General features: G+C 30.9%; 2 protein-coding genes across 4 annotated transcripts in view; one reads left to right on the top strand and one right to left on the bottom strand.

Annotated features, from left to right (window-relative positions):
* The window catches only part of LOC132931033 (four and a half LIM domains protein 2), an 89,197-nt gene extending 66,863 nt beyond the window's left edge, over positions 1-22,334 (bottom strand). Inside the window, exons 1-2 of one of the 3 annotated variants that reach the window (XM_060997222.1) lie at positions 22,073-22,334; positions 12,422-12,507 (exon numbers count right to left, since the gene is read on the bottom strand). In XM_060997222.1, the coding sequence (XP_060853205.1) occupies positions 12,422-12,507; positions 22,073-22,132 (146 nt within the window). In that variant the 5' untranslated portion in view covers positions 22,133-22,334. Of the gene's footprint in view, positions 1-8,197; positions 8,554-12,421; positions 12,508-19,581; positions 19,609-22,072 lie in introns of those variants that run through there. The other 2 variants (XM_060997223.1, XM_060997220.1) reach the window with 2 other exon arrangements.
* LOC132930524 (cuticle protein 19-like) lies at positions 1,302-4,321 on the top strand. Its single transcript, XM_060996449.1, has 3 exons — positions 1,302-1,499; positions 2,170-2,271; positions 3,590-4,321. The coding sequence occupies exons 1-3, from the start codon at positions 1,485-1,487 to the stop codon at positions 3,833-3,835; spliced, it is 363 nt and encodes a 120-aa protein (XP_060852432.1). The 5' UTR covers positions 1,302-1,484; the 3' UTR covers positions 3,836-4,321.
* Positions 22,335-24,477: the final 2,143 nt, after the last annotated feature.

Raw genomic sequence — 24,477 nt, 5'->3', positions numbered from 1 at the left:
AGAGATAAAATATGGTAAACACGAATAATAGATAAAAAAAATCTGCAGGTAAACAAATATCTGAAAATAAATTACCCCAGCAAATATTAATAGACGTGTTTTTGTTGGTTCACCAAAGACGCACAAACCATAACAATGTTTTTAAATTAAATTGTTTAATTTTATTTAAGTTTCTAAATTTTAAATTGTATTCATGATAACGTAGTGTTTTTTTATTAAATAATGATTATCGATCATATACTATGTAAGTACAACACATATTAAACAGACTAGGTACCTATAGATGTAATGTTTTTGGTTCAGATTTTCAGTTTTTTAACATTTATACATTTGAGTATTATTTTACCCAATATGAACAAATATAATATAATATTTCGTAAATATATCAATGTGTCTAGATTTTAATGTTCCTCAATTCACTGGCTAATCGGTCCCGGTTTACCTACCTCACTTTGTCAATTAATTCGACTAAGATGTGCAATCCTAACCTAACCTAACTCGTAACAGAATAGATAAAGCACTCGGTATATTTTCAAACGAGGTTTAAACTATTCTCTAGGCTTTTCTGATATTTCTAAGAATAATATTTGAAACTTTTGTCAAAATCGGATGAATATTTTTAAGTATTAAAACTACAAATACAAAGATTGCATTTTGTTTTACATTTGAATAATAAACAATATTATTAAATAATAATATATTTAATTTATTTAAAAAAATCCTATAGCAACGCATAGTGAGTGGAATAATCTACACCATTTTTTTTTTACAATTTTATTTCTGTAACTCATTGTAACCATACACACAATTTAAACAAAAAATTATTCGATTTTCGTGAACAAAAACTAAAATTACGTGTGAGCCACTTCATACCAACCCTTAGGCGTAGAAACAATATAAGCTTAAAACACTACCTACCCGATCTTCAAGAAATCAATTGATATAAATTGTATTGAAATCGATATAGCAGTTTCTGAGATTAGCGCATCCAAATATGCAAACTCTTCAGCTGTATAATATTAAGTATTTTTTTTCTGGCGTAACTGCCACGGCGCGTTGACCCACATCTCCGCCGAGAAAACACTGTGGCGATGTGAAAACCGTTTACACGCCGACCTTGGCATTCGAGTGCCCTGTCGCCGTCTCCCCGTTTCCCCAGTGGTAGTGTATTACGTCGTCGGTGTCGCGTGTCCAATTCGGGAAAACGTGTCTCGGGAAATGACCAGCTGCGGAGGTGGTGGTAGAGACCTACACGACGTGGGGGACGTTTGAAAAATGTATAAAATCCCAGGCCGGGACTTGTATGTTATCAGTGTTCGATAGTTCGGGTCTCAACAACTATTATTCAAAACAATAATATATAATAATATTAATATATCGCATATATTATAACAAAGTATTTTACTATACGTTTCATTGCGACTACAGCGCACAACTGTGAAACTCATCGTCATACACTATCACAGTATCACCGCATCTACACCATGAGGTCGTGTCAAGTGAGTAAACTTTTATCGTAATTTGTTATATCAGTGCTTGGTACTCAATAAACTCGATAATATTTTTATTGGTAGTCACTACTATACAAAAAAAGTATGATTTTATACTAGTGATTTCAAGATGTCTGGATTTCGGATTCAAGTGTTTTTTTTCTGTGAAATTCGTTTGCCTCGTTGCACATGTTATAACCTTTATTTAGAATATTCTAAATAGTTCATAAAAATTAAATATTTGTATAAAATCATCATATATTTATATTTTTTCGATGCATGATATTTAAATTTTCTAAATTTTCTACTTTTTTTAAGTGTTTACATAAAAAAACAAATATTTCTTTGAATGTCAATAAGGAAATATATTTTCTATTTTTTCTGATGTTATTATTTTAAAAAGAAAAAAATCAAAAAAAATCATATTTTACATATTTTTACAGCTTTCATTATTTCATACTATTTATAATAATATTATTCAATGGAGTATTTCTCTTTTTTTTGTAAACATATTTAAATGATTTTTTTTTAAAGGCCCCTATAGTACCAAGTCCTGAATTCTGATAATTATGTATAATATTGTTATGGTATCTCGTCATCTTCCGATGTTTGTTTCAAAGTCGTGTTAATATACTGAAACCGTCGTCGTATATCTGCGGCGTGCGTGTTTGTTTTTTAGATATTAGCTGCACTGAGCGTGATGACAGCATGCACCATGGCCATACCAATTTTCGTCGAAGGAGGACCCCGATCCCAGAGCTCAGAATCTGCCGAAAATTACGTGAGTAGACGATCTTGTACATTTATTTTAATTATTTGAAACGCGATCCCGTCCACTTGTTACATCATTATTGTCAATTAGTTTAAAGTAGTTGTGACCAAATTTGAAAATGGAACTTGAATCCGTACTTCTTCATACACACAAAAAATTGTCATAACTTCTTATCATAACTCATTTTTAAGGACATCATAATTTTTAAATACCTGTGAAACTTAATTTTTTATTTGAGATTGAGGTATACGCCTTATTTTAAGAGTTTAAAATCTTGAATCATATATTCCTTTCTCACTTAAATTAAATAACTATAACAGTATATTATTATCATCTATTTGTGATGTGAATAGGTTGTATTATTATTTTATTCTTCGCAAAACATCTACATATGGGGGCGGTTATCCTAATTTGGTGGCCTAGAGCTCTGTCGGTATTTACCGCTAAAACTACTAATAAAGATCAAAAGTTAAAGATTTGTAATGCATGACAAAGGCTGTAAGCACGCTAAACGTTTTATTTAATATAAATGTTTTTTCTGCTAATAACGGCTAAACTAAGTTTGCAATTTTTCACTCGCGATAACCAATTTTGTTTGTTCAATTTCAATACGACATAATATCATTTTTTCACACGACATTCCATCGTATTGTTATGGTACCCCCGCCCTGTATCGGTTACACATGGCAACGACCTGTACGACAGCTCGTTTTCGGTTAAATCGACTAAAAATTACATTACACGATCACCCAGTCGGGTAAATAACTCAAAATATAACAACAATGTCATACACGATAACGTATAAATAAGTACGCAGTTTTCCTAACGGACCGGAACAGCTGGTAAAGTGCTATGGTTAAGCAACACCGTCGTCACATTATAAACCCACGCCAGCGAATAGCTATTGCGGCAGTAATAATAATATTGTCTGGTCGGAGAATAATAATATTTTATAATCGTATACCGGCCGTAACCGTCTTGAATACAATACGGTATATTGTACGCGCGATCTCGCTCATTTCTTTCATTGTTATCGCCGTTATCACTATCTTCAACGGTCCAGTAAGCACTCACACACCATCGGCCATTCTTGTTATTTTACTTTACTATGATAGCGGTACGAGTTTAGCGTAATGTTTTCGTTCGATTTGTCTACCAACGTTTGATCGAGTTCAGCGATAAACGCAATTTAATCCGTCGCCATATTCGTTAAATGTGATAAATAATTACATATGCTGTAATAGTTATAAGAATGACGACATTTTTTATAATATCGAGAAGATAACTCAAATAACAGACAACGACACTCGTGTGTTTTGTATGACAGGCACCCAAAGCGTACAAGTTCGATTACGCGGTTCATGATCCGGAAACGTACGACGTGAAGAGCCAATGGGAAGCACGTGAGGGTGATGTGGTCAAGGGAGCGTACAGCGTACTGGAACCCGATGGCGCCATGAGGCTGGTCGAGTACACCGCCGACCCGGAAACAGGTTTCAACGCAGTGGTTAGCCGGTCCGACAGCGGAAACACAGGCTACAGGAAGCCCAGCAACGATGCGTTCGACTTCTAAATCGGCGTCCGCAAAGCCGGCGACCCTACACCACCGCTGGGGCATCCGATTTCCGGTGCACGGCGGTACCGACAACGACGACGATGATAACATATTATTATAAATTTAATATTATATTATCATAATAATGTTGTCGTATTGCTACACCGTGCACCGTCGTCGTCGCCCGGTCATAATACATAATATAATACAATTATTAATATTATATATATATACGTTATTTCCCTTTCCTTCCTCAACAGCACGCGTAGACTCTTATTTTAATAAAAAATCATATAATTATATTTTTATACTTTATTATAATATAATAAATACTGCAGGTACATGACGTGTGTACTCGGACTACGCGTGGTGTGTATACCCATATAATATGTATGTACATTTTTAATCACCTCCATTGTTAATCATTTGTATTGTTATTAGTATTATTTTATATCGGTTTGTTTTTATAATGAATAAAGTATACATATTTAAAAAAAATGTAAAGTCCAACAGTTTTTCGTATTTTCACACGTTAACCGTTATATTATAGGTATAAACGCAAAATTCACAATATACAATAGTCGCACTACCATAATATAAATAATAAAGAAATGTATATAGAACATTTTCATAATATAAATGAGCATTATGTAAGTAAGGCTTTTGGCCGAAATTGTAGAAACTAATATAATTTCACTATATGGTTTATGGCTATAGGCTACTGTGGTAAAATGTCGTGATGCACTTCACAAATTTTTTAAATGCAATTATAGAATATGTAGCTGCGATGTCCCATCCTTTTTTTATTATCATTGATTTACAGTATGGTACAGGCTGATTATTTTGTCACTATATTATAATACATAATTTTTTGATAAAATTGTTGTTTTAGTTAGTCATTCAAATATATAGTTTTTGAAAAACAAAAACGATATATTTATTTAAAAATATTTTTAAAAAATACATATTTTTAATATTATTCTTTATTAATATTTTACTTTTTTATAGCATATCGCACATTTTTAATTTAAAATTCTGAATTCTTAGTAGGTAATATATTTTTGAAAATTTTGAAGTAAAAATCAAATGTCCATATAGGTCCACAAATTTACAAGTATTTCAAACTTAGTTAATAAAAACATAAATATTTTCAAAACCATAAAGAGATCGAAATAATGAGACTGTGCAGTGATAATAGAATCATCCAATATAAAATGAAGGTAGATATATTATAATATTTATAATATTATATAGTTGATTTCAACATTCTAGAACATCACACTTAATCGGTTTCGCGACTCTCGTTTGTGTATATTATAAATTTATAACTATATAGTATTCGTATATTATATGGTATTATTAGGTACTAAGCGTGTTGATATGACTTCCGAAATTATAATGTGAAATACAATTATTAGTCGACTGTAAAGTTGATGTACGTTTATATATCTACATATATAGGAGACATAGGTATACCTAAGGACTTTTTTCGATGATCACTTTGAAACGAAACAATAGGTATAATATTATTGTACGGATTACACTCGCCAAACCTACTGTATAAGTTCTGTGTAAGTATATGCCATATTAATATATCATAATGTTAAAGACATTATGATGCAGTATAAGGTCGACCGTTGTAATTACATTTAACTTTCGACATTTTCTTGAAATAACTCGGTTGTGTGCGTTAAAAACGCGATGTACCGGTTTCTCTCGGTTTCTCGGTTTTCTCTGTATATAATACAAAACCTCGATGAACCACATTCGATCAATGCTATACTCCTGAAGGACGGATCGCAATGATTTTTTATTATTATTTTAACACTCGGACACACGCTTTGTTTTGTCTTCGTTGTCTTTATTCGACATCGTATGAACCGCATACATTTATGGCCTACATCACTCGTCGTCGCGTATATAAAATAAACCGTGAAATAAAATAATAGCAGAAACACAAATCTAAATTAAGAAATATCTGTTGTATATTATATGTATGTATATGTATATATATATTATATTGTATGTATATGTGGTTAATATAATTAGTAAACTCAATATCGCCAGAACGTATTTAAATTTTTAAATCGTTGTTTACGATTCCAACCGTATACAAAGTCGCACATTATAATATTACAAACTAAATTGTGTGGCATCACGAGACGACGATAGAAGTTAGGCATTATTTTTTTTATGTACTTAAAAATGTAGATATCTATAACAATAAATCTGTCAAATTTGAGCATTTAATTAAACACAAACGAATATTAACGAATATTATGAACTATTTAGAAAAAAAATTCAATAAGGTTATTAATGTGATTTGTTGGAGGAACTCTCATCCAAGCGAATTTGTTGTGTTAGAACAATTCATACAATTCTATAAATAGTGGTACCACACAATCGAACTTTGGATACGCCACTAACTGCTGATGAGTTATTATTCAAATTTTTTATACTTGCAATATTTTTATGTCATCTAGACGTTAGAACCATAAACTTATCTAAGGTTAAAATTTCGTATAAGGTTAGTTCCGCGTTATCTTAAAATAAATGTTAGGGTTCAACTACTCTCCTATAGTCCTATACATACCATTACAAATTTTAGATTTTATTTTAAGGCGATATGAAAAATGCATTAGTTTTATAAGAAACTGTTTAATTTTTGTGTTTGGGGCAGCAGGAAGTATTGGAAGATAGCTAATCCTAGAAATTGTATACCCAAAATGCAATTATATACATCCATCATTATTATTTTTAAAGTTTTATTTTAACATTAATAAGTAATACTAAAATGTATTAGCTGTAACATGAAAATAACAAAAAAATATTTTTAATAGACTTTTAATCAACTATTTAGGTTAATTATTTTAATATTGGAAGGAGGAGGATTAAGTAGTTTTTTTTAGTTACGCCACTCACATGTAGAATATTGTAGATATGTACTATAGTAGGCATATAATGTTCATCGCTGTTTTTTTTATTTATATAATTCATGAGTATCTACACTATATAGTATAATGCCCATACGTGACGCATTTTATTTTCTCATCGTAATATTATATTATAATAAAATAATTATAATGTTATATATATAATAAACTCGAGGTTGTATAATATTTTATAGCCATTTCATCCATTCTCAGGTCATAAACTTCGCATAAAAATTCGAAACGCCATAATATGTAGGGCTTGGTTCAATATCCGATCCAATTATATAATATTACTATTATTATTAATATATAGTGTACATAGGTCTTAACTTACAATATATCCACATCACATAAGCATGGCGTATGCCATATACCGTCTCGCAGTTATCCGTTAAATGATAGAGATATTAATGTATCATCGACTTGTTTCGTCGAGGCCGTAGAATGACAAGAACATGCCTACTGCAGCTTATACCGATTGATATCTATATAACTATGTACAATCTGTCTAGTGTCCGCCGTGTTTATATAGATAATATTAATACTCTCTCGCATCGAGTACTATTGTAAATTTGTAAATATATAATCAATATTATCTCAGTTTTACATAGACAATAATAATAATAATTTATTTATTTATTGTAATCAAAACATATATACAAGTTATAAGTAAACAAATAGCAAATTTAAGCTCAGTTAAAAATTAGAATTTTAACATTTGAAAAACGGAATTACACATCAAATTCAGCCGCCTCTTCACTTCATATCTAATTGCACCAATGAATAAAAATCTGGTATTAGGTATAGGTATGCAATACTTCATGTGATTATAAAAAAAAGCATCTTTACGACTATATTATCTTTGCCTAGATTGGTCACATTAATACGAAACAGAAAAACAGCTATAAGTAATTTTATATTGGTGTGAAACTATATTATTGAATTTGTAGATAAGTGCGTATATACAAAAATTAACTATGATAAAAACTTGTGAACTTAACTTTTTGTGATCGTCTCGGACTGACCTAGTAGAAACTTCACTCGAAATCGTATTACAATAATTTTACCTACTAATGGCAAATCAATGTATATTAAACCTGTTATAGTTTCGCATGTTGAGCATAATTACTAACTGATAAGTTTCGAAGTTAAAAAAATAATCAACAATAAAGCCAATACTAATTACTGAATATAGAACAAATCTTAAATGCATTTATTATTTTTTTGATAACCGCCTATTTATTAAAACAGTCAAAACACTCAAACTGCAGTCTATTACGTCACATATAGGGTCAAATAGGTAAGAAGGTATGAACTTAATTTAAATTTTATGAATGGAAATAATATCGTCTGAAAACGTTCGACGAATTGCGTTCGTGGAAAACGAACGAATGAGAGATTTATGGTGGTCGTAACCGGAAGGAGGGATACTGATCGGTCGTCTTACCTGTTGGCTGGCTAATATTATAACATTATGTAACCGACACACCAAGATGTATACAACTCATATTGTCACATTACACAGTGGTGACGATGAAAACGAAATGCGACAATTATATACACGGCGGCGTCAGCGATGACGAAGTTTTTGTAACAATATCACAATATAGTCAAGTCTTGCAGTAGAGTTGTTAAAATCACGTCGCGGCGCACTATTAGAACTTCGCGACCTCAAGTAATACAACATAAAATCCCATGATTTATATTATTGTGTAAGTATGTACGTTATACCTAACTTATAATAATAATATATAACTTCGGACATACGTGTAACGGCGGCACCGGACTATAATATGATATTATTTAGTATTTACCGCGTCAGCTCGGCTCGGCCGGCCACCGTCGTTTATTTTTGTACGCGCTCGCCGTCGACGCCGAGTGCCAACTGCAAACGCGACCAACATGGAATATAAAATAAAACAGCTTGCGTTGCCGCCGTCGTTGTCGTCGGCACAGGTTTTCTACATCTTGTTAGGTATATACGCGCATATTGTGCGTGTGTGCCGTGTGGCTATGCGTGTGTCCATACGGGTAATCGCTGGGCGGCGAAAACAGTTCCGTAAACGGTTATTTACGAGACCGGATGCGACCGGAAGTGCGCGTATACCGCCGGTCAGACCGGGGTGGGGGCGGTGCGCTTCCGGTGCAATCCACGCGCGCGAATTCGCTCCGGGCCGTTTGCGCGCCACGTGGCCGATGGCCAACACACTGAACGATGGTAGCAATAATAATAACAATATTTTGCCAGAGGTAGGTACGTCACACCGCACACGACAGTAATAATAATAATACATCGTATAGCGTTAAATTATACATATTATTGTATTATTATAAACAGAGGGACGCTGCGTACCTGCCAACGATTCGTGTCACTATTTCTGAAATTTCTGTAATATTTAAATTTTATTTTAATACAAACACTCGGGCAAGATATATTTTTAGGCCAACGCAATTTTATTTTTGAATGCATGCAAAATCCACAGTACTTTATTCGAAGTTATTATATTATGTAGTTATACGCGTACTTGGACAAAACACAGACGTCGTCGGTTCGCTAGTTAGGCGTTTGACTAAAACGCCATAATCATTACATAATTTTATTATACCATCTACGTCGATTTTGGTTGATTACACCCACCACACCCACACGTCAGGTTAAAACTTCTTTCATGGCTATATTAAATATGCCTAAGATATGCTGCCTCGGTACCAGGTGACTGCAGTCAAATCGCGGGAACAACCCGGGAACGTTCGAGACGTTTCAGAAATAATTAGGCCATAATTATATAGCAAATGTATACACTATATAGTATATTATAATTTATAATAATATGACTGGTTAATTCAATAAAGGGGTTAAGTAAAAGATAAAATTATTTTTGTCTAATTGTAACAGTATTAAATACTTTCAAATTATAAAAAAAATATATAACTCACTCTAAAAATTGAAATATGAAAAAGAACTGAACAGATTGCACAGATAATATTATCGTCTTTAAGATTGTTACATGCTTCATTTATTATTTTACTCTTATATTATTAGCGACAAAACCGAATTGGAAATATTGAATGTAAATTTAAAATGATATGTGTACCTAATAAGACACTAAGACAGAGACAACGAGAATGTGGACATATAGCGTCGAGATTATTATACATACAAGTCTGGTGTATTAAAACTTAAAAGAGGCGTTAAAATAAAAATCTCCCTGCAGTTCACAACCTCTTAATATTTTCAGCTATAATATGTTTGTGTTGTATGGTAATAATATACTAAACGGTATAATAATATAACGACGTGGAAAATATCACTTAGGTAATAGCTTATAAATTATATTGTATACGATACCTTAAATAGATAGGTATCTCTATGGTTTGTTTGTACAATGTATAAATGTATAATAATATATTAATGTATCATAGTCGTGCAACATTATTTTACACTACCCACCCACCTTGACTTTTAATTGTATATAAATATATATAATAATAAAATTATCAAATTTACATTAAACAAAATAAAAATTGAATATTACCAATAAAAATATCAAAAAAGTAATTAATTTAAAACTTCAAGACGAAACTCTCCGTAACAAATCGTAATATTTCAATCATCATTCCCCTTCTCATTACCGTGCTTCAAACACTCCACAGACAAGGTGTCCCCCACCCTATCACAATTTAGTATATAATTTGATGCAACATGTAATTATTATTTATTATCACTATAATACTCCATAGAAGTTTTTTTTATGAAAGAAAACACGATCGAAAACATGATTTACACTCAGTCTCGTGTTCATTGATTGACGCTCGTTCAACGTCATTGCTATTACCCGTGGTCGTGGTTCAATTAGGCCCGTTCGGTTAAAGTTTTAATAATTATTAGCAAATATATTAATAACCGAATAATGCTGTATAGATTATAAACTGATGGTGATTTTGTAAATTAATTCTTTGCCTTATTTATTTGATAGAATACAACAAAATATTTTAAACGATTCATATTGATGGTAATTAAAAGGCTTGACTAAACAAGAAAATCAAAACGTTCCGCTGTCTAATGTTTGCGTGAATGATAGGTAAATTATTTATCGTAAATAGAAGTTAATTTTACATCCTTTTATAGAGTTCATAAACAAAATAACCGAAACGTGCAAGATGCGAATAACGAAATTGTTTATTTCATCGTCATACTAATTATAATATTTCATACATGATATTATGCTTATTATTATGTGTGATAAATCATTAATTCAAAACAAACCAAACAGTCAGCACTCATAATGCCTAAACTTAGTCAGGGTAACTCATATATGACTTTCAAAAAGCTAAACGACTGATAAAGTTTTAAATTATTTTTAGAACAAAAAGTTGGTAATCTCTAAGTGTAGATTTACTATAGGTATCCAATATAATTATAAACTTTTTGTAATATTTAAAATTGTGAATTAAACTACATATTATATAATTCGACCATTCTGCAATCAAAGAGTATTACATAAAAAAATAATTATTTTAATGAACTTCAAAGAAATTTACACTAAGTGTATTCAGGCATATGGTCATTGGCCAGATATCGATAAAAATGTGAAATTTGCTATATTATCAAAATGGATTAAAACAATAACTAAATATAATTTCTTGTCTTCTAATGTTGACATAATAATCTATGTATGTGTTTTTATAATAGCATGTTATCATGGAATTAATGCAGTAGATTTTTACGGTGATAATATTATTCATTGTAATAGGTTTGTCGGTGATTTTTCGTTTAATTTATATTAATTTTAAATGATAAAACAATAATAATAAAATTAAAAAATTTCAATGAAAAGATAACACTATTGCCACTTTCAATCTATTAATAATTGTATACTGCGAATGTAAAAATGTGTGAAGCTACTATGGAAAACTAAAGCTATTAAACGGAATCTATTATCTGTACCTACATATACTATTGATATAATTATTTTTTTTTTTAGTTCTCGATGATTTTTTCTATTCAGAAAACCACTTAGATGACAGACAATAAATTAGAAAGTTAAGTAGTATAAGATTTACTATTATAGTTATTGTAGTATATTTTTAAATTATAACAATATAACTTTATTCAAACATTAAAATAAAATTATAAAATACAATATGTAGATACAATATAGAACTAAACCGTCAGACTCACATAGTCGCTGGATATTAGTAACCTCAAAATCTTATAATAATAAGAATGTTAACAACAGTATAATATAAATTAAATTTTTAATACACGTTATACACATTAACAGTTTACTTTAATAGTAATAATTCAGTTTTTTTTTCTTAATTTCCAGTCAATATGTGAACCTGATATTCTTGAACATTATGAGTAATAATTATCATCTCCCAGTTTCAATCTGACTAGTTTTTTTGGGAATTCAACATTGTTGATTAAATAATTTAAAACAATAAGGGTAATCGCCAATCGACCTGCCCCTTATCTATACTATACCTAACCTATGTATGTCTGTATCTCACTTTCGTGTCCTTTTGATTTAATTTACCATTCGGTGGAACCCAATATATGTATCCAACATTTATATACACCATCTACCATGCATGTAGCAATGCTACATTGTAGCACTTTACACACGGACCTAGCCGTATTTATGTAATATATATATATATATTTTACCTCCATGGGTGTGGCGCGAATCCTGCGCAGTTGTCATGGCATTCCAGACATGGTCTTCCTTCATACACCTCTTCAGCTACAGCTCCCTGAAACGGAAACAAAACAGAACATGTAAAAAAACGTGGTACTATGCATATATTGAATCATCAAGTATAATCACTCCATTTAATTCGTTATGAATTGAAAATGATTTATGACCGAAACATTTATTTAAAATTTAATTTTATATCTAAAGATAGTATTCCCTAATACCTAAATACAATTTAAGATAGATGCCAAATATATTATCACAGACATTTAATTACAACTACTCGTACGAATTATTTAGAATACTAAGATCCTTAAAAAGACATTTACTTAACAATTTTAATAAAAAAGAGCAGGACTCAGTTGAACAATTTTATATAGCCACAGGTCACTCAAATAGAAAACAAAATACAAGTTTGAAAATGTAAAATGATCTAATTGAAGATTTCGGCAGTATCCTATCATGGTATAATAAGTACCAGCGGTGACACTTTGGCACGTGATACAGCAATGACGTCACCGCATTCGGTTGGACACCGACGACCGTATATGGGCATGGTTCGATCTCTTCGGTGGATATAGGTATACATATTTGTAGTATATATAGTGAATGAGCGCGCGAGAGAAATGAAAAAGAGAGATAGATGGAGAGAAAGAGAGTGAGAACAATTTTTGTTCAGGTTTGGTGCAAGGACAACCTTTTACTCTAATGGCGATCCACCACGTCCGTGAAAATACGAATATGAAATATATAATAATATTATATTTATACAAATGATATTATAGGACAATTCTTTCAACGTATATTAGTTAAGCAGTATACATTTAAATTTAGATTTATAATCTATCATAATGATTTTATTTATTTGTTTGTACTTAAAATAAAAATGGTTTGTAAAGACTTAAAACTTTTTGCCATAATATATATTATTATTACTTATTCATCAAATAACGTTCTACAATAAGTCGGTATAAAGTATTGATTTAAAAGTTATTAACAGTTAATAATTTTGTATGAAAAAATATAGTAAATACATTTTTTTGGCAAAAATTAGTTCAACCTATCATAGAACTTTTTGAAAAATAACTAATAGAAATATGGATAAAATATCTTTAAAAATAAAGACTAATTGCAGTCTCCAAGATCAAAATCGATTTTTGTATACAATGTGTCGTAAAATTCATATTACAGTAGAAATATACTTTTTTATAATTGGTTTATCGTATAATATAGATAATTTATTATAATATTTCAGTCAATTTTTCTAACGAAAAATAGATTTCTTTTTTAATTTTCAAGAGTTATTTGTACAAAAATGCAGCTATTCGAAAATTATTTTGAAAATATCATGAAATTCGAGTTACAACCATAATCGTTAATAAAGATGAAAATATATATTATTATTAACATGAATATCATTGACATAAACGTATTATTATGTTTATACACAATATATTTTTTTTTTTATATAATTGAAACTACACGTCCAGTCCACCGGTGGTCTGTCGAGGTACTACAGATATTACGCAGCGTCTCTCTAGTTGGTTGTCTCTATAAATACGCCTCATTTTGAAAACGGAATTTATTTCAAGCACGTCATCGTCCAACGCTTAAAATTCGCAGAATTATAATTTTACTGAGTAGTGTTTTCACTGTGTCAGCGATTATAATATGCTTACGGTTTTAATATTATATGATTATTAATGGACAGTTGACTAGTATAATATCAATGCTTGACGTTCCTATTTAATTTATATTACAATTATTATATATTTTCATTATAATATATACATGTGAGTAATTTAAACAAAAATATGGTTTTTCAATACTATAGTATATATACATTTTTTAATACAAAAAAAATAAACAAAATATTTTTATTTCATTGATGAAGTAAAAAGTAATTCTTTACAAAACCTGCAAGTAGTGCAAACATTAAAGAAACTATCTCGTAAAAAATTGTCTTTTCTTTTTCGAACCGACGAAAAAGTATAAAATTAGCCTTTAGTCTTCCAGAAATATAATAAAGGAACAATATTGGCGCAATTACATATTAATGAAATTTGTTTAAAATTTAAATCAAGCTACTTCCGTTTTGACGTTGTAGTCTTGCACATTAGCACACATTATACATTTGTTCATTGGCGAGAAATAAACCATTATCTAGAGGGAAAAATGTATAATTTATTATACCTAAAGTAGATATATTATATTGTAGGCATTAGGAGTGAAAACAATAAAGGTTTTCGGAGAAAACGGTGAACTCTATATAATATATTATAAATTTTATACTATACACACACCCATTAGATTGTGTTCGCTTGAGACGCGAGTCTACGCAAATACACATGACTCATTGTCCATTGTTTTCAGAGAGGTATTTATATTATGTTCCCACTTATCAGAGAATCCAACTGGTGGTAATTTAGAAATAAGTTATAACTCATATTATGTATTTAAATATTTTAACTTGTCCTCTGTTGTATGACTTTAAGAAAGTAATTAATATGCACAGTCTATAAGGAGATAATATTTTATAATAAGCCTTATAAAACAAATGTTTTGACTGATGATTAATCAGGAAATATAGTTTTATAAACCTACCTCATTTCTACAGGCTACATTATAAAATTATATAAATAATTTACAACATTATATTGCAAGTTAATAAGCTTTAAGGATTCTACCTATACTTATTTAAAATGTAAAATATCTTTATAAACTTTACATCATCTGTAATACACGTGTTAAAACACTACTTGATACGAAAAACCGGGAAAATTGCCTTACTGTGCTAAAGGAGAATCCTAGAAAAAAACACCCTCAGAAAAATTCACCTAGGAAAAAAACCTACGAAAAAATATCCACCAAAAAAAAATTTAAATTATATGGGCTTTACATTTTATTTGTGTTCTTATTTGTTTATTGAAATGAGACTAGAAGTTGTTGTAGATGATAATTGATTATTTTATGAACTAACGAAAAGTGGCCGACGAGTGACAAAGTCACGTACCTAGGTATCACGATTATTATTGTTATGACTATGATTATTATCCGTTATCTATATTATTGTAATATTACAGTAGGTACCTTTAATCAACAAAATATTAAACAGAACAATTATTTGAACCTTGCAGACATTTATTTCCGGGGTGAGTTTATTTTTTTTCTTTGGTCATTTTTTCTTATAATTAGAAGGTTTTGGATATACCTCGTTATTGAGTAGGTCACTATAATGGATTTTAAAACAATAATAATTTTTTTTGTATTGATGATATGAAAAAAAATAAAAACACTACGACATAGCAAATATTGTCTTATTTATTGTGTATAAATTTGGTTGTTTAACTTAAGTGGTTTTTTTCCGCGAAACCATTTTTATATATTATCTCATAGTCACCTAACAAAAATAACAATGGTACGGACATGGGACCACAAAAAGTTATAATTTTAATTTGTCAATAAGTAAAGTAATATGTTTATAATAAATTTATTGTGATTTTATTTTGTATTCAATATAAATCAATGTAGGTGTATAATATACGAATATACACAGTATATTAAATTTATCTCTGCATTCGTTGGTACTGAAATTTATTCTGATTCCTTCCTCCCACGGGAAAATCCTTAGTATACCACTTGAAATAAATATAACAGAATATTAAAAAAATTGAATTTATTTTAACTAAAAAAATTACATCAACAAAATGTTTGGTACTGATGTAGGGTATATTATAATAGTTGAAGCAAAAATAATCAAACAATTGGGTAATATATAAATCCTTTTTTAACTAATATTTTTGAGAGTAATGAATTTGAAATGAAAAAAATTAAAACTTAATCTTAAAAAACCAAATCTACAAATACGAATACTATCTCATATTTTTATGGGTTTATGTATATAGCAAATCAAGACTTAATGAGAACAAAAATATAGTAGAACACATAAGTATTTAATGAAAAATAACAATTATATACCAACAAAAAAAGTCAGAATAATGTATATTTATTTGTAATAAAAAATTTTAATTGCACGACATATTACTATAGGCACTAATAATCATTTTAAATTCTTAAGGATTCAAAAACGAAAATCTGGCCTAAAACTAAACCCGAGAATCTAAAATTTAAAAGTGGACTTGTAAATAAAATATAAAATTAAAGTAAAACCAATATATTATATTATTATATTATACTCATTAGATGTTTCTTTGATTCCAACGATAAGATTAGATGAAAGAGAAATAATCAGTTAATTTTCTACTTGCGTATGTAGTAAACGATTGGAGACATTTTTAGTACAAGTATACTATAATAATCGTGTAAACGGGTTCCTATACAATATATACACGGCTGAACCTACTCTGTTACAGATACCTTATATTATATAGAATACTATAACAAATAATCGTTTCAAGGGAATCAGTAAGTGATTAATAATAAAAAAAAAACTTTTTGAACCAATTACTTTTATTAATAAAGTACTATAATAAAATATTTAAATTATATTTTATTGGTAACTATTTGTTGAAGTATCCTGTGATGATTTACTAATTAAATTTGTGTGATAATAGAATGTATATTTACTCAACACTTTAATTAAAAAATAAAACATTGTGAAATTCAATACGTCATATACAAATATGATGTATAAATAATTTTTTAAATATATGACGTATATATAATATAGTAAATTTTATTTTTTTAAATAAAATAAAATAAAAATATTTTATTTATTAAATTAAATCAAGTAACCTAATGGATGGATCAGCACTAAGGAAATTCATGCTGCATATTTTAAGTATAATATTATTACTACAATATTACACCTAGGTAGGTCAAATAGGTGTCAAACGATTTAATGTTATTACACAATAATACAATACAAAAGTATTGTAAAATAAGTACTATTATAGTACTTAGACAATCAGATGCAGTAATAACGATCAAATACTTAGTGTATATATGAAAATATAAGTAGCTTAGATATATCCAATATCCCGATGAAACTTTAAAAAAATAAGTACCAAATCCAACCTGACAATAAATAAAAATATATTTCGTTAGCCACTTTCGGTTTAATTTATTAATCCTTATAATATCATCCATCATATTTTAAGTGCACGTAAACACTTGATATAGAAGAGCGTAAAAGACACTAAGTACGTGTAAAGATAAATGATCACCACGATCGCTCATAACAATCATGCGCACATCTTGAATAACGAACTCTACGAAACATATTATTTTACACAGTAGTTATGTTACATCGAATGCCAGTTTTTTGGACATTCCTTTGCAAATAATATAATACAACATATGCATTATAATTATGTATACATACCTAATACATAATATATGACGTCACAGACGGTGAGCACTGCGACAGCATATACACATAATAATATATATATTATATATAGCGGACTTCCGAGCGGAATTCATTAAAGAAAGCATTTTTTTCTTCAATAATGTAGGGAGTAATTAAAAATCTGATCTTTCGAATTTTTAAAATATACTTATTAAGTAATTAATAATAATTTATAATAAAAAAAGGGAATTATCATTTAAAAATAGATGTTTGTATCATCTGCAAAAGACACTCTTTAACTCGCTAGTTATAAAGATACTTACCTATAAGTAGTAAAGATTCAAAAAATTGAATATGTGGTGTTTGGATATATTTTAAAATTCCAAGAACTTGATTGAATTGGGGATGAACACGATTGATGAAGCACTTAATATAAGAATATATTAATAAATATTTTCCTATAAATTCAGTTATTACGTGCAGAGCCGTGCCGTACGGATGCCAAGGTGGCTTTACCCCGGGCGCAAATTTTAAGGGGGCGCCAAAAAGTTAGGCTAGACAATGGAGAGGGCGAATATTTTTAATTTTGCTCCGGGCGCCAAATTATGACGCTACGTCTCTGATCACGTGGTAACTACAAAGACGGTAAGCTGTAAATTTATGATTTTACAATTAAAACAACAATTTAAATGAACAATACCGTCAAATCCACCGGGTACACATTATATATACGTATACAAGTTAACAGTATATTTATACTATTCGTAGTAGCGCGAACGTGGTTGATTAAAAAAAAATTACCAACGACACAGCATCACATAAAAATTATGCGGATTTCTCGGCTGAACACGTAGGTATCACCGTATATAATACGTCTACATACGTTTACACGTATATGTTTGCAACACGTCACGTAACGACCAAGGAGATCGTCAACCGACTCATGAATTCGTTTCGATTTCCCAGCGTACACACACTCACACACAGGTATGAAGTACAACTCATCCGTTCAAGGTCAGACGCCCACCACACTGACGACGCGTGTATTTTGATAATAACTTTATACATTATAATGTGCGAGGTGCAATGCCGATACGGTCCGACAGACGGTCTGGTCAGCAGCGGCGTCAGGAGATCGCGCGTGTCCACCCCTCCCACCACAACACACACACACACATGAGTGCGCGTCCGGCCTTAACCCGAAAAATCCCATTACATTATATATCATGTACATACGTGTTTCATAATAAATAGTACATAGGTAGAAATGGTCACGCGTACTTACTTCTGATACAGATTTATCTGACATAAGCACAACTAAATACGTTATAAATAGGTACCTATATTATATTCAAGCATCCCCTGCTAAACCTTAATTTAAAAACAGAAAATGATTCGATAATATCATATTATATTGACATATAATTATAATATTATCGTTGTCTACAGACAGATAACATTTAGGTCCAGTCGCGCTTGTAATGCTTGCATTTCAGAACGAAATCTGACGACGATAAGAACCCGCAACGCTGCATATACGTATATTTACAAGTTAACAGTGGCTGAAGAGGACAATTAAATTTTTTAAAGGGTAGGTTGATTTTGGCCAATGGGTGATAATTTAGTGTTAATTACTGTAATTTAGTAATAACTACGAGAGGTAGTTGCAAATATGATATTTGTGAATGTCTTTATAGGGTCTGGGTGCTACAGAGCATGGGTATATTATATTATAGTCTAATCTATGAAAAATGTCAAATTCACCACGCCGCTGCAAATAAAGGAAACAAGCGTAGGTATAAACTATAAGAGAATTCTTACCTCATCTGTCATATTTTTGGGATAGCGCAACAGCTGCAGCAGCGAACACGTAACACGGCACGCGCGAAAGTCGGACGTCGGCAAAGAGTACGGAAATCGCTCAAGACACGCGCTATTTATAGGTGGTTCGTTTCGTCTTGTTTTTTCATCAAGGTATCCAAACACTACCTGGAACCTACCGCTGCAGTTAGGGCACTAATCGGGGGTGGTGGATATACTATTTATACACATATAATTCGTATAGTTACCCTTCTGATAGTATAATATCACCGTTACACAAAATTCTCGTGGAGACGGATACGGTGCCGCTTGTTTCGTTTAGTTTTAATGTCCCGTTCGTGTTCGCGAATTTTCGCTTTGCGCCGAGGTCGGTCTTATCGAGGTGCGATATTCCGCACTGGTACATCGCGCGCGTCAACGTCGTTTATTTCATTATATTATTATAAAAAGAAACGTGTAATAAATAGCACTTGATAACAAATTTGGCGAAATCGTAAAACGGGCGTGTCGTCGCAAGTGTTATATTTCTCACGTTAACGCGAACTTTGCGCGGAAGAAATAAAAGCGACAAAAGTCGAACACATTGCACGCTACACCGCTCGCCCTTGTAAATGTATCGACAATTTATACAAACATACGTTGTTGTAATATTAATTTATTTTTTTATCATAAACAGCTGTTGTACAGTTGTAACTTGTAGGTAGGTATATAAAATAATATATATTAAATGCTATTATCAAACACACGTCAGCGGTACCCACGCGCCACTTCGAAGGCGTGCGTGGCTATATAAACCGGGGACCCCTACGAATCGTCGTCATTATCGTATCGTTTACAATGTTATATTTTATTATTATAACTACTATTATATCGCACACACGCTTACGTGTCTTTGGTTCAGTGACGTAATTTTTGGTGGGGTAGTAGGTGGGCATGTGCCCCCGTCTAATTCTAAAAGAATCCCGACTGATAGTTGCCTGCAGTGCGATCAGCCTAAATTACTATAGATATCAGGTTTTTTTATGAAACGAACATTTTTGTAAGATTTTTTAGATTTTTTTAACTGTTTATAGGGTTCTATAATAAAATTTTTAATTATTTTTTTTATAAATTTATCTTATATTAGATCTATACACATTATAATTGAAGATGAGCCTCGACGCATGAATACATATGTACTCAACGTGTTATACGTATTGCTTTTCTATATTAGTTAAATGAGGAAATCACGGTGGACCAAGACTGCACTATTTTATAGACGCGCTGTAAAACATCACGTTACACCCAACACGGACGGACCACGTTTTAACGTGCGCAGGCTGCTGTATAACTATAATAATATTATAATAAACACGTTCGGTCGACGGTTATGTTATAGCCGTATATAGGTACATATTTATACCCCCACATATAGGTATAAATATATATGACAGTGTGGGGGAACGAGGATCCTCGGAAACTCTGAAAGTGTTTACATCACGCGGGTAAACACGCCACAGCGGCTAAGACTATATGGATAAAAACTTTTTTTTCACTTACCGACCATTGCCGGGTGTCGTGATGAATATAACTACATCACTCGAATCATTTACCGCCGATGCAACGCTATTACAATAACAATAATAATATATCTAACGATGTCGTTAAACTACTATTTTATTTTACGGTTTCCTTCGTAAATATACATTATACATAGGAAAGAGCCCGCGAAACCGACAAAACGTATCAACGATGCACCATATGCGTGTCGGTTTTGTTATAAGGTGTATATTAAGACGAGGAGAGACGATGTGTTCGGTGATTCGGACAGCGTGTCCAGCAGATTATACATTATTATTGTTATGTATGTATATATAATACGTACGAACTCCGTGCGTTACCGGTCGTTCAGTTCACTGACCACCACTCGAGTAGAGTTCAATACCGGACGTGAAGAACTACTATACAAATTGTACAATATAATAATGTCGACTCACGTGAAAGATCGTTAAAAAAGAAACTATTTGTTCTTAAACGTAACAAAAATAAATCGCAGGACCATATACCATATACCATAGACCATAGACCATATACCTACATCTATTTAACGAGTTTCTTTTATAAATTGTTTGTGCTAGTAACATAATAATAATAGTCGTAAGTATCTATAAAATATATGCGTAGGGAATTCCTGAATTCGAAAGGCCCTTCTCATTAATATCGCGTGTACAGTATAAGTAGAATAAAATTATAATACCTAGGACAAGACAAGTGCGCTGTAGTCACGATAATAACAATCATAATAAGTACCTACCTGTGTTTACTACTACATAAATAGATAGAGAACATCGAGTCATCAACTATACAATTTTTAGTCGAGTTTATCGTACTACGGTATAGCGTAGTTACCGCGGTAGATTTATAATAATAATTAATCGCTTCAGTAAGCCGCTAATCCTATATACGTTGTACATCGCGGTCGGCAGTGTATACATTTTAAAGATACACTTACCCCTTCGGCAAACTGTTCCTTGGGCGTCCTGCAGTTCATGACGTCGTAGTGGTAGTCCATATCGCAGGAACAAAAGTTTCGACCGAAAAGACTTCTCCCGGGATGGACGAGTACGGTACCTGTTAAGTCCGTCGACGGCGATGGTATATATTTATAACAATCGGGCGACAAATGATGGATAGAAAACGAAGAGCGACGACGACACGAACCGGTTGCACAACGCGACGACCACCGTCCCACGACGACCGGCCGACTGTTTGCGCCGGGCCGAACTCGACGCGCGCGCGCGCACACCGTGTGCACCTTTCGCGGCCGATCGCGCGCGCACGCACGCACACTGCACTCACACTGTAACTACACCGGTTTGTCTGGTTTGCGAGCCGCAACTACTACACCGTGATACTAAAGTTAGATATAGTAAATACTAAATAGTAATAAACTAGACGCACGCTATATTTTTATTCTTATCATTAGGGAGCGGATTTGAAAATATAAAAATAAAGTTTACATTATATACATAACAATGTCTTAAAAAAAATGTATTTGTGACCTCAAAATAACGAACAATATTGCTAAAAATTTTCCTAAATCGTCAAAAAATTGAAAATTAAAACCTTGAAAAACTATATAACTATACAAGAATACATAAAATATAAATGATAGAAAACTATGAACGCGTTATTAGCGGAATCGACTAAAATAATTATATATAATGTCTGAAGTCAATAATAGTAAATTAACAATAATTTAATTTTGTATTGACATTCTTTTCATAGAATTATTTATTTTTACACATTAGTACGGCGTATTTATTATCTGACTTTTACGAATGATACAATATTTTTACTGATCATACGAGCGAACACGTATTCCGTGTACTATCCGCCATAATACAGATATATTATATATAATAATATTATACCTAACCTCACGTTAATAGTCATAATTTATTTTTAAACAGACCATAATATACACATTTTATGCCGGTATTCAGAACTTAAAAAAAAAAATTAGAACGTTTAAGACAATGAAATGACTGAACATTTATTAGAAATTACTAAAAATATATAATATGATAAGAAGCAAATACGGGAAAATATTTTAACATAAAAATTGAAAATTATGAAACACATTTTTGGTAGATACAAAATAATATACAATCATTCAGCAAATAATACATTTACAATTCAAATTGCCCTTGAAATCATATTATATTGCTGATTAGTGATTAATAGCTAACTCGATAGCTTACAGTTATTTCAGACGTTTTAATGTTGTTGATTTTAGTAATAATAAAACTTGTGTTTACGAAAAAACATTACATACAAATATAACGAACTATGATAAAAGTATAAAACAGTTTTTTTATTTATAATAAACAAACGTTCTAAGGACACAGACAGCGATCAATGAACTAATTATTATATACTTACTATAGTTATACTATTAATACTGCAGCATAATATTATGAAAAAACAGAAAAACGAAAATATATTAGTTCATCAGAGTTATTATAGTAAATAGTTGAAAGTAATTAATATGATATTGCATAAGTAAAACACTATAACACATATCACCTGTAGTAGTACTCCACATATTATTTTTATTAGGTTATTATATAGGTATCAAATGAATGTGTTAATAATATTATCATCTGACTATGGTCCAGGTGTTATGTCCTCGGCGTAACTTGTGCAGTAATTACCAAAGAGGGAAATAAAATTCGAAAACTTGAACGTCTTGAACACACGTTTAATAATAATAATAATAACAATAATAATGATATGTAATAAGTAATAACATATTATATTATTATGCCAAGTAGTTAATTGTGATTTACGATGCGGCTGTCGTCGTCGTAGTCGACAGTAGCAGCGACGAATGACAAAAGTATATTTTTTGTTTTTTACATTTTTTCTCGACACAACAGTAAAAAAAATGTTCCTTTAATAATTATATTCCCGACCTTCGTCATGGTGTGTTTCTAACGCACGACCATCGTATATAGTTGGTATTCAACGATTTAAAAACTACCGCCCGTGATGTGTACTGTTTTTCGTCTTCTTTCTATGGCAATTAAAATCGCGTTAATTAGGTATAACATTACACTCGCGCTGATTCACGCAATGCACATTGAATATTATAATGTATTTTTGCTATGAACTAAAAAAAAAAATTAAAAATATATTGTGTTTTTAGTTGTTTTTCTATATAATTGTGCATATTATTCTTTTTTGTAAATTTGATTTAGAAATTAATATGTATACTCCTATTCTTAGTAGGTATACTGTTATTAAACAGAAATGCTATGTTTTATCAAAAACAAAAATAGTTGAGAATAGTATTTATAACTTCAAACTGTTTGGGAGTATAAAGAACAGACAAAATAAAGAAATTATATTTCT

Source organism: Rhopalosiphum padi, chromosome 4 (genome assembly GCF_020882245.1).
Source record: "Rhopalosiphum padi isolate XX-2018 chromosome 4, ASM2088224v1, whole genome shotgun sequence".
Classification (NCBI taxonomy): domain Eukaryota; kingdom Metazoa; phylum Arthropoda; class Insecta; order Hemiptera; family Aphididae; genus Rhopalosiphum; species Rhopalosiphum padi.
Note: the sequence above shows the minus strand (reverse complement) of the source record. Positions and strands in the feature narration are given on the sequence as shown.